Source organism: Dipodomys spectabilis, unplaced genomic scaffold, assembly GCF_019054845.1.
Source record: "Dipodomys spectabilis isolate Male_0828 unplaced genomic scaffold, ASM1905484v1 ptg000069l, whole genome shotgun sequence".
Taxonomy (NCBI): domain Eukaryota; kingdom Metazoa; phylum Chordata; class Mammalia; order Rodentia; family Heteromyidae; genus Dipodomys; species Dipodomys spectabilis.
In genome coordinates this window covers 17,788,337-17,800,560 of record NW_024870746.1, presented here as the reverse complement: position 1 = coordinate 17,800,560, position 12,224 = coordinate 17,788,337, and the positions used below count along the sequence as shown (strand labels likewise).

The window sequence follows — 12,224 nt, the reverse complement described above, 5'->3', positions numbered from 1 at the left end:
AAAAAATTGAGATTGAGACAAAAGCGGAAACACAGGATTCTTCCCCAAAGACAGCAAGCTCCAAGCCCATGAGATCAGGGGCCAGCGCATGGCGGTTTGTATAACACCACACAGAATTCACCAGTTACAATAGGAAAACTGTGTTTGGCTTGGCAAAGGAAAAAGAGAAGATACATTTTTTTTCCCCTTTCTCTCTAAAGAATAGAGCCCTTTCCAAGAACAACAGCTTCTGGTTTCTTTCCAGCTGATAAGCAGGATGGCATGCAGAGCTGGCTGTACCCTAGATTGAGAATGTGTGTCCCTGTACCCACAGCAGCCGGAGCTCAAATGCTACTGGAAAGATGGCTGCTTCCTTTGGCTGGCTGAACTCAAGTTTGGTCATTTTTAGTTTTCTGTGGCTTTTGTGTCCATCGGGACGGGCAGTGCAAACAAAAGAAGGAAGAGCCAAATGAAAATGAGGAGAGAAAGTGCCACAGCAATAAATTATCTCTGGGGGAAAAACATCTATGAGGAAGCAAGAACAGAAGCGCATGCTAAAAGAAAAAGATCTTCAAGGAAACTGAGCTTCAGGAAGGAGGAGAGGGCAGCAAAGTCACTGGCATCAGGCCCATCTTCTCGCCACTCCTTCCTGGAGTAAGGGGGGGATAGGGAGTTCCTCTTACCTCTTCTGCGGTGACCATAGCAATCACGTTCACTCCCTGCTCCCAAACCATCTGCCAGAAGTCATGGCATGTATGTGGCAAGGGCCCCTGAGTCGCAATGTAGTGCCATTCTGCCCCACCAACCACCACCTGCGGGCCAAGGAAAGCATCAACAAATGAATTGCAAGACAACAGCTACCTACCCATCCCTGGTCCATTTGTTGCATTGGTTCATATTTTCAGGACCAACTGAATAATACCAATGATCAAAAACCAAAAATCGCTAGTGACCTGAAAATAACCTTTCTGTCCATGCAAGTCTACCAAAATAGATTTATCTCATCTATTTTTATTACCCAGAACTCATGTGCAAATGAAGAATATATAAGTATGTATCAATACCTGTTTCTATTAATTGCACAAGATTTACCACACATTTAGTTGTGATTATCATGTGCAGTATACTCAGATATTTGGCATTCTTTCCTCTATTCCAGTGTACTTCATTAAAACACAAACACAGCTGAGTGCTGATGGCTCATGCCAGTAATCCTAGCTACTCAGGAGACTGAGATCTGAGCACTGTGGTTAAAAAACAACTCAGGCAGGAAAATTATGAGTTTCTTACCTACAATTTACTATGAAAAAGTCAGAAGCAGAGCTGTGACTCAAGTAGCAGAGCTACTTGTCTTGAGCAAAAAAAGCTCAGGGACAGTAAGTACCCAGGCCCTGAGTTTAAATTTCAATCCTGGTGCTCATGCACGCACATATGTGCGTGCACACATACACACATGCGTGCATGAACATTCTCTCTCTCTCTGTCTCGCTCTCTCTCGCTCCCTCTCAATAGATAAACAACATACAAAATGGACTAGGACTGCTAAATTAGTTTCCTACCTCTGTATCATGACCCATAGTTCGAAAAATAGTTCCCTGTAGCATCCAATTTTTCTTAAAATATACCAAAAATGTCTCCCATGGAAAGACATCCCTTTTGGAGTAATCATTTTCCTGCTAACCTGTTGTGTTGTAGGATGCCACTGCTGCTCTGTGGCACTACAGCAACAGCCCATTATATTTTATCAATTACCTTTACCTTGTGTATCCAACCCAACTACAGTCATGAGACAATCTGAGATAATAAAATTATTACCCCATGAAGTTCAGATGCTGTGATAGGGAAACACTACAACTATAAATATGTTACACAAAATCCAAAGTAAGAAATTGTTGGCTGGTGGCATGGTTCAGGAGGTACAGCATTTGCCTACAAAGTGTCAACGCTGAGTTCAAGCTCTGGTACCACCAAAAAAAAAAACCCCCAAAACAGAAGCTGTGCATAAAGAAATGAAGGTCATTATGGTGCAGTAAAGCCTTTGGAGGAATTCTTTCTGTCTCTCCTTCCCTTCCAGCCTTGGTTTCAAAAAGATGACTTCCTTATATATTCATGCAATGCATACCACTAACGAGTTCCAGAAGCATTGATTGACGTGATCACTGTTTGAAACTTTTCCCCCTCATTTATTTTATGAAACGATATACTAACTTGATAACTTGAAACAAAAACAATGTCAGTTATTGTCTCATTACACAAGACATGTTTAGGTCAAAGCTGGCAAGAAAACCCCATTTACTGGTGGGAGATAACATTCCTCTATCCACTGGCTGGGCATTTGGTTTGTCTGTGGAGTTGTGATTGTAGACATTCATGTCTCTGGCACTCAACCTATAGGAACCATAAATACTTCCAGAGAATGTTGCTGCCTGGGGCTTTTCAGCTCACTCCAAGCATTGACAGGAGAGTATTAAAAACTGCATTAGAAACACAACAACCAGTGCTACCGGGGTGAATTTCACAGATGTGATTCCACTTCTGGAGCAAATAAATCTCTGTATTGTGTTAACGGCTGCTTGGAACCCAAGGGAGAAAACACTGACAAAATACACAACTCTATTCCAAAACCACGAGGACAAGTTCTTGCAAGCTCTATGGCTCTATTAAATGCACTCATGTCTAGCCCAGTCCACGAGATAAAATGTGGGCCTTGGAGAATGCTGAAGGAGGGAGGGCAGCTAGGGTAACAATACCCAATGGGCACCACGTAGGGAGAGTGTCAGCTGCTCCCGGAGCAGTTAGAAAGTGGTGGAGACTTGGCCAGGGGACAGGGACAGGAGAATATTGCTCTGTAAGATTTCCATAGACACTCTATCAAGAAGCAGCTGTGTCATCTGCATCTTTGAGTAAATTATTCTGTTCATTATTTCATACTCCAAACTACGACCATCATCAGTTTGCTCTCAAGTGTTTCCTGAGGTTTACATTTTATTGTTTTGAGTTCTCATTCCTGAAAGTAAGAACAAAAATACCAATATAGTTTATGATCATTCCTCTTTTGTGTTTTACCTTACACATTGTTCATTTTGAGACAGACTGGCCTCATACTCACAACCCTCCTGGCTTTCTGATATGCAAAAAATTATATGCAGTATAATGTACCAAAGCTGGTTGGAACTGATACCCAAAGCAGACATGAAACTATAGAGACCCAAACATCCTAGAAATTCTGCCACTGCAAGTCCAATGAGGAAAGGACGTAATTCTAGACAAGGCTGGAAACAGGTTTCTAAGGCTACTGATCACGAAAGACTATTAAGGTCAACTTTGTACTATTTAAAAGCATCTTAGAGGCTGGGTGCTGATGGCTCAAACCTGTAATCCTAGAGACTCAGGAGGCTAAGATCTGAGGATCGCGGTTCAAAGCCAGCCCAGGCAGGAGAGTCCATGAGACTCTTATCCTCAATTAACGACTCAAAAACCAGAAGTGGAGGTGTGGCTCAAAGTGGTGGAGCACTAGCCTTGAGTGAAAAAGCTTGGAGCCAGAGCCCAGGCCCTGAGTTCCAGTCCTATGACAACAACAACAAAATCCTAAAATGTCCAAGAACAACTGGTTTAACATGAATATATGAATCAGCTCTCCAAATGCTAGGTTCAGAACAAACACTCAGTTATTCAGGCCACAGGGAAAAGCAAGCTATTTAGGAAATATTTAACTATGTGTATACATATATTCATAGTTCTAAATTCTAATGGGGATCTAGTTAAGCTATGAAATACTGAGGTAGGGAGGTTAGAACTATTTAAAATATTAACAAAGATCTAATAGTACTAATTCATAGACATATGTGGCAAATCTTGCCATGCTTCACATTAACCGTACTTTGAGGGTTTACATGTAAACTACTCCAGCTTTTCTATCACAACATGCAAAAATGAGTTACAAAGAAGAAATAGCGCAAGGAAGAAATAGTTTCTGTTACTATTGAACAAGTTAAAAATGTCAACGACAATAATGCCCATGACTTCCAAAGTCTCGATCACCTGCTAGGGACAATTCCCAATTTCCCAGGAGTTTAGGGAGAGTTAAGAGACCACTGTGGGAACAAGCCCAGTCCTCTGTAATAAGCAGCTGATATAATAAGCAGCTGATATAAGGTTTTACCTGAGGTTGCTGGACATCCTCTACTCAGCAGTGACAAACAACCCCCCCTTCCAGTTGACAAAGACCAGCACAGGCCCCTAAAGGGCCTGGGAACAAGCCACAAGGCCTGACAAGGCCCAGCTAAAGCCTATGCATTTCTTCCTTGTGCGTTTTTAATGTTGACCAGAAATAGGGAATGGACCATCCCACATTCCCACTTCTCACCTTGATATGGGAGGCGTTGATGTAGCCGGTGTTATTTTCTTTGGTTGGTATCAGCTCCACTCGATTCTCCTCATACGGGACAACTTCTCGGATTCGGCTACGCTCAGCATTTTCTGGCAGAGCTGCAGTGCTGAAAATGCCATTTGCCTTTTTCTTTGGAATCTGCTCATATTCCGTAAACACCATTCCTTCTTCTAGTTTCTTCTTCAAGGTTCTGAACTACAACAGAAATCAATCTTCAGCTTCCTGAGTTACCTTGTGTCTAAGACCTCCAAGGAAACAGCCGACTTTCAGTACTTAACAAAGTGTTGAACAATTTCAAGATGTACAACTAAGATGGTACTTGATAATTTGGTCTCATTATTTATTAACCATTCAGATAGCTTCTCTTGGCTGATAACCAGGTTATTTTGTACTCCCACTATAAACTGAACTAGAAATGAGTGAGAGCTGAAAATCAAAATCAACACTTTTGCTATTTAAAATTGAGAAGATTGGTCACGTTAGCAATCAGAACACCATTTCTTCACACAGACAGCTCTTGTTCATGTAAAACAAGAGTTTAAGTGTTGTCTAGCTTTGATGATTAAATTCTTCTTCCTTTTCCCACCACCCCTCTACCAAACTACTAATTACAATAGCATGGTACTACTTAGATGAACTGATCTCTGTAAAAGTCACCTTTGGTCCTACCCACTGAAAACCTGCTCACAGAAATTTAACATCCTAATGTTACTCACACACTATTAAACTTAGATAACCTGTTTCAAAATGTTTTGAAAGCAATTTCAAGAACCACAAGGCGCCTTTCACCTCCTCTGAAACACATGAAGTTTTTGCTCTGCAAACTTAAAAGTCCTCACATTGCATTAGCCTAATAACTATAGGTTCCCTGTATTGTACACCCATATATATCTATATATAGAGAGAGATATATATAGATATATATGGATGATATATTTAAAACCCTATTAACACTTGGAGAAAACACTTCCTAGGAAATAATAGTTATTCACACAAGACAGAAACAGAGATCTCTGGAAATTGCTTCGCTTTCTCATCCAAGGTCATAAAGCTTTCTGGCCAAGTATCCATGTATTAACTTGGTAAAGGAAGAGGTATCAGATAGAGGGAAGAAATGATTTAAGGCAGCACAATGAGACTAGATCTTCCTAATCTCAAATTGAAGAATTCATGCAACCAGGAGAGCTGGCATGTCTGGGCAAGGAGGGAGCTGTTGACATCTGGAGACCACAGAGAATGAATCACAGGACTGACAAGCCCGGCACTCACCCTCTCATCCATGGGAACTCGGATGGCAGCGTGAGGACCGTCTTCTCGCCTGGAGACCCGCACCACCGAGAGCCCATTCAATGCTGCCAACATCAGGGGCCGCTTCTGTGCCTCCAGGCCTGCCATCTTCTGCTTCTCTAGATTCTTGAGGCAAGAGAAGGCATGTTCTCATTGTTTGCAATAGCATAGGAAGGTTGGAATGTGTTTTAATCTCCCCAAAGCTGTAAGTCTACAGCCAAGGAATGCAGACAACCACCACTGGTAGGGCAAATTCAAACACAGCCCTCCCATTATTCCCACTTTGCCTGAGGAAGCCGGTGCCTACAAGACCTCAAGGTTTTATTGTTAATTAATTCATCCATCAGATAGGTAAATAAGAGACATCTTAACAAAACACATCTCATCCCAAGGTTCACAAAGGAAAGTTAGAAGGAGGGGAGGGAGGTTAGAGCAGTACACTTCAGAATGATAAAGTCTGAAGGAAAACAAAGTTTCATGAATAACCCGAGTCAATCACAACAGGCCTTTTGCAACGGGGTGACTGGCTTGAAACATCTGATATGTTTCTGACTGTTTAAGAGATCCAGACCCAAATGAGAGGGAAATCCTCCTGAGGAGTTCAGATTAAAGATGGGAACTTCCTATTTATATCTCATCAATCCCCCTCCCCTGCCAAACAAGAGCTGATGTCATTTAGCAAAGACACTAACACTGAAGGCTGACTGGAGTCGTGTAAGATGATCTTCTAGCCATTGTTCTTCTCACTCCATCCAGGGTCACCAGCATTGGACCACCATGGTCTCCAGCAGCAACGGACATCCTCACTGGACGTCACTAAATGACGGCAGCACATGGAGCAGCTCGCATAGGAAAGAGTCTTCATGTTTGGCTTTTCCACACCAAACCATTCTCATGTATACATGTAGTCTAACCTGAAGCAGTCTGAGCCCTGGCTGCTCCTGAGCTTCCTCTTAGGAATAGATGGAGGCACGATAAACCTCTTTACTCATTTCCTGCAGCCCACTAAAAGCTTGTCCTAAAGGTTGTTTGTCTTAGACAATAAGGGAAGGACAGAAGGACTTCATTTACCAATAGAAACAAGTATGTTAAGTGTGCTAGGCCCTGAAGTCAGAGCCTGTGGGCCCTCAGAGCTGGCACTCTACCACTTGAGTCACGCTGCTAGCCTGATGTTTTATTGATTAATTGGAGATGAAGTTTTACAGATTTTTCTGCCCGGGATGGCTTTAAACCTTGATCTCCCAGATCACAACTGAGTAGCTAAGATCACAGGCATGAGCTACTGGTACCGGCTTAGAAACAAGTTTGGCAGAGTTGAAGATTTGATGGAAACATTGGTGATACCAAATTTGCAAATTCATCTGGCTATCACAGATGAAGGAGTGACTTAATTCCTGATTTCAAGTCCTTGGAGACTTGATTTCTTAGTCTATCATTGGTAAGTAGATTCCTCAGAGGTGTCTGGATGGTAGATCCCAGAGTGGGCTGACTATTCTATCTGGAGATGAGAGTCAGCAGTACACAGTTACTAGTGTCTCACTGTCTGTCTGTACAACTTCTTCTATACTCAGCATGAAGCCTTCCTGAGTCATGCTGCCCACAGGACACCTGCTCCAGTGCCCACCGAGGGCAGAGGAGAGTGAATGGTAACAAGAGAAAAAGGGAGCCAGATTTCTGCTGAGAGAAACTACTGCTTTGGTTTTGCAATTCCAGGCATCCCCTAGGGCAAGACTTTGGACTTAGTGTTTTGTTGGTTTGTTGGTTTGATTGGTAGTGCAATTGAAGATGCAAGAGCTCTGGGAAAATGGTCTAAGATGCCCTGCTTTCTACCCCTTCACTACAATGTGTCTGCAAACTGACCCTTAAGCAGAAAGGAATGCATGTATCTTTCTTAAGAAAGGACCATTACTTGCCTAGGGACAACTGAAGCCTCAGTGATCATCAGACCATCTCTTAGTCCCTTCTTTATTCTATTAGCTTTCCAGCAGAGACAGAAGTCCAACAATGGAAAGATCTGACCCAGCCTTTTCCCCTGACTTCAGTTACTGCTGAAAGCAAAGCATCTTCAAGGCAGCAGGCCTGAGTCATCCATCAAAGAGGCGAGAAACTCCACAAGGCTACTAAGCACCGCCCCCAGGGCAAATTCTCTCCATACTTGTGCTCCCTCCACCTTCCGCATGTCCAAGTGCTTAAAGTCTCACTGTCCTCCTAGGATGACCCAGGCAGCCTTCCATCTTCTACCTTCCTAGCAGAGCTGCTCACGGTGAAGAATAGGGTGAGATTGTATATTTAAAAAAAAAAAAAGATGAAGAATCATCATGGGCAGCCACTGGTAAGGTTCCCACCTGCCTTGCCTCCCAGTTCACCAATGATTCCTAACCATTCTTTTTTGTGTGTGCCAGTATGGGGTTTGGACCTTATCTTTTTGGCTCCAAATTAGCACTCTACCTACCACTTGAGCCACAGCTCCACTTCTGGCTCTTTACAGATTAACTGAGATAAGAATCTTAGGGATTTTGTTGCCTGAGCTGGCTTAGTTAGAACTGTGATTCTTAGATCTCAGCCTCCTAAGTAGCTAGGATTATAGGCTTCTAACCCTCCTTCGAAGTCAGAGAACACTGGCAGAGGGTAGTAGTACTTGAATGCATGACAGACTGAAACTGGTGGGGTGGGGGGAGGGAGGGTAGGGGGAGGGAGGTTAACATCATTGTGGGTAATGAAAAACCCATGAGGCAATTTTGTTAATGAACTAGGAGTTAAAGGATGAAATTTGCTAGTTGTTGTTATCTACATGGCTGGAATGGAATATCCTATGGGAAAGAATAGCAAAAAAAAAAAAAAATCTCTTGCTCCTTTCTGACAATGTGCTGAGGCTCTACTGGGGACCAGTACCATGGTTCTAACTAAAGGCTATTTATTTAATATGGGTAATGAGAAGATGAACACAGCCAAAATGAGGTTACAGAACCATGTGGACACTATTAAGTATCAACTTGGCAGGAAAAACAGCTTTAGCTGCATGCTCAGACTAATAGATTCTTGATGCTAAATGTTTCTCTTAAAAAGTCTAGGGCCAGAAGTGTTGGGAAAAAAAATCTCTTTATACCAATGAATTACTTCTTTTCTAAGCTAGAAAGCTCTCTCCCATAGCAACCACCCCTACACATCACTCCATCCCTAGCCAAAGGCTTTCTTTGCCAGAGGCATAGGTACAAACTTCATAATTTCCCTCTTGCTTTGCAAAAAGTGGAAAAAGTTATGTCAGTACCAATGCAGTACTGATGGCCAAGAGCGTGAGGCCAAGTGGCCTTGGGTTTTTCTAAAGTCACAGAGTTGTCACAGATTCAACTTCTCAACCCAGGAACTTGGCTTCCTTAACACGTTGACACCTGATTATCCTGTTCAAGCTGGCTTCTGAGGATAAGTACGGAGGACTTAGAAATAAGAGTCCAATGGACCCCAGTGAAGCACATTTTAAATGGCAACCCATATGGACTTCCTAAAAGAAGACCTGGCTATCTGCTAGTCCAACTGAGGTGAATGTCAAGTAGAAGTTTTTGGGGTTGACGAGTTACATAATTAAGAGATTTTCTTTTAAGTAAGTGAAAATTTCCAGGAAAAAACAGACGTGGGAAAATTTGTTTTCTAAGTAGCTACTACCATTCAACAATCATCATATTAGTAAGAGATCTATACATAAGTTCACCTATTACCTGCACTGTCTTGCTTTGACAATAGTCCTGCCCTTCTAGACTGTTTCAATTCTGAGGAAAGGTTGTGCATATTTAATACAGCTTCAACTATAGTAAGTTTGCATACAACATAAATACATACATACATACTTAATAAACACATGGAATCAATACACAATAATATATACATAGAATAAATTTAATGGATTAAAACTCAGCAGTTCACTTCCAAGTAATACATCCAGTTAATATAATTCTCTTGAATTTGTGTTAAACATCTATTGAAAGAAAACTTGAAAGTAAAGCTAAGATGCATTATCGCCTAGGCAGCAGGGCAAGCTATCTTGATATACAGAACTATACAGAAATCTGTGCGCTGCAGAGATATTATCCTTTGAATATTGAGTGACAAAGACTTATTCCACTTAAAGAAAAAAAAAAAACCTTAAGAGATATGGAGGTAGCTCACACAAATTACAAGTCTGAGCCACACTCAATAGCAGAATGGTGATGTATGTACCGACTACAATAAAACAAAAACAAAAACAAAAAAACTCTGTACCAAGTACATTTGCTAGAAGTTACATGCATTTCAAAGTGCAAAATTTTTCCAGACCCGAGGTCAAATTCTCCTTGTTTAAATACCCAATGACTCTTGAAAACCCAAACACCTCCTTGGCACCCCACACCGGCTTCCATCCGTAACAGGTGCTTCCCCGTGGAAGGTGCCTGGCCTGGCGTGGGAGGCACTTACCCGAATCATCATCTCTCTTTCTATGATGCTATCCTCCAGGGAGAACATCTCCGACACGGGTCTCTCCTTCACCGGCTCTTTCTTGACCCGCTCCTTCACGCTGGTCAGGTCGGGTTCAGAGATGGAGGGACCAAGAGAAGACCCGTTGATGGCCAACTGGTCAGCTCGGGAGACACTGAGGGCCTTGGCTGGCCCATGCCTCAGCACCCTGGCTCTGGCGATGGCGGGAGGGAGGTTCCCCTGGTCATGTCTCAGGGCCCCATTGCTGACGCTCTTCCTCGGTCCAGGGTACTCAGGAGGGGGCTTGTTGGGAATCCGGGCGAGGGCGGCCTGCAGCTGGGCACTGTACTCTATCTTCTCTCGCAGCACAGGGATCTGGGCCACGGTCTCGGGAGCCTCTTCCTCCTCTTCACTCTCACTGCTGTGGATCAGCATCGTGGCATCAGAGAAGGTCTTTTTGTGGTGATACTGTGGGAGCTGGTGCACGTCGGGGGCCCCGGGCCCCTCCTCCGGCGGCCCCTGCTCCCTGAGCGTGTTGCGGCGTGCCATGGGGATGTGCAGTGACTTGAGAGTCATGGCCTCCATGCCCCGGACCATGCTGCTCATCACTTCCAGGCTGTGGCGCTTGTTCACGGCGCCGTGGTGCTTGGTGGCCGTGAGGGGCTCGCTCACCTCCTGCAGAGACTGATGCACCACGGGGGAGCTGTCTTCCTGGAAGGTCTTCACTGACAGCTGTACCTTCCGGGTAACCAGGTCTGGGCTGCTGCCGCTGACATACTTGTGGCGGTGGCTGGCAAGGTCTGGGGTGCTGGTGGCAGGTCGGGGACGTGGGTAGGGGGGCGGTGGCCTGAAGAGATAGTTTTTGAGCATATGGGCTGCGCTGTAGTTAGGGGTGCCTTGCAGCTGCATGTTGGCCAACTCTGGGGTACTCACCGTGTGTGAGATGGCACTTGCCCCCGCTTTGCTTGGCACCATGTTATTCTTTGGGTTCATGTGGTCAGAGGGACTGATAAGCTTGTGACTGTATCCCCCCTGTGGCCCATATGGGACAGTGTAGGGATGTCTCTCCCGCATCTCTGGCTGGCTGTACACCAGGTCCTCTGGCTGGTTGTAGGCGTGAGTGTTGATGATGTTGAGGTTCCGCAGAGACTGGCTCTGGCTGTCAGCGTGCATCACCCCTCTCTTCATCTGCCTCATGACTGTCTCGTAATCAGGGGTCGGCCTATAAGATGGCACAATGATAGCACTGTGCCGGTGGCTGGGGATGTAGTCCGCCCGCATGATGTCGCTCCCCGGGATACTGAGGTTGGAGGACATGGGAGAGGCCTGTATGAAACTCTGCGAGCAGCTAAGGGAATTGACGCTATGAATGCTACACACACTGCCATTGGTGACAGTGCCATTCACGTAATTTAAGTCCAGGCTGTTGTGAGAATTACAATACAAGGCTTCTTCGTTCCCATGGAAGATGCTGTCTAGAAAAGGTAAAACAGGCATGTGAACCTTCATGGCATGCTGATTCAATAAAGTTCATCCCATGTTTGTGAGATGATTTAAATCTTTAAAAAAAAAAGTGAACACCCACGGTCTCTACCACATATTCTAGAGAACTGACATCTTACATGAGTTGTCACTAAATGGAAAGGACCCCTTAGAACCTACTGAATGAGTGAACCTAAGCAAAGAAGCGTAGGCACATAGTATTGATATTGCTAAGGTAAGCTCTCCATTTTGCTGTGAGCTTTGAAATCAAGCTGTGACAAGACTCTCATGCTGGATAGGCCTATCGGTGTGCAGGGCTCAGCATTATAATTAATTATAGTTAATTAATTATGGTTTAAGTATGTACCTGGAGAGATACCAAGGTGGATTTCTAAAGTCAGGCCCATTCTGGATACCCAGTATTATGCATGCATGCTCATATGCACACGCATATGTGCACGCGAGCACACACACACACACACACATATACACACACACCTAAAAAGACAACTTCTTGTCCAATGTCTGTGGCCCAATACAGTAATTCTTACACTGTAAATTTAAGCATGAGCAGAACAGAGGAGACAAATTAGAGGTGAAAAACTACAAGGTGACTGAAAACACTTAACTGTATGAAAAG

The 12,224-nt window shown here is 43.9% G+C and overlaps 1 protein-coding gene across 2 annotated transcripts in view; it reads right to left on the bottom strand.

Annotated features, from left to right (window-relative positions):
• Ptpn14 (protein tyrosine phosphatase non-receptor type 14) overlaps window positions 1–12,224 on the bottom strand; it is a 94,521-nt gene that overhangs the window by 10,115 nt on the left and 72,182 nt on the right. Inside the window, exons 12-15 of one of the 2 annotated variants that reach the window (XM_042682262.1) lie at window positions 10,103–11,577; window positions 5,639–5,782; window positions 4,346–4,564; window positions 663–791 (exon numbers count right to left, since the gene is read on the bottom strand). In XM_042682262.1, coding sequence (XP_042538196.1) covers window positions 663–791; window positions 4,346–4,564; window positions 5,639–5,782; window positions 10,103–11,577 — 1,967 coding nt within the window. Of the gene's footprint in view, window positions 1–662; window positions 792–2,764; window positions 2,987–4,345; window positions 4,565–5,638; window positions 5,783–10,102; window positions 11,578–12,224 lie in introns of those variants that run through there. The other variant, XM_042682263.1, reaches the window with a different exon arrangement.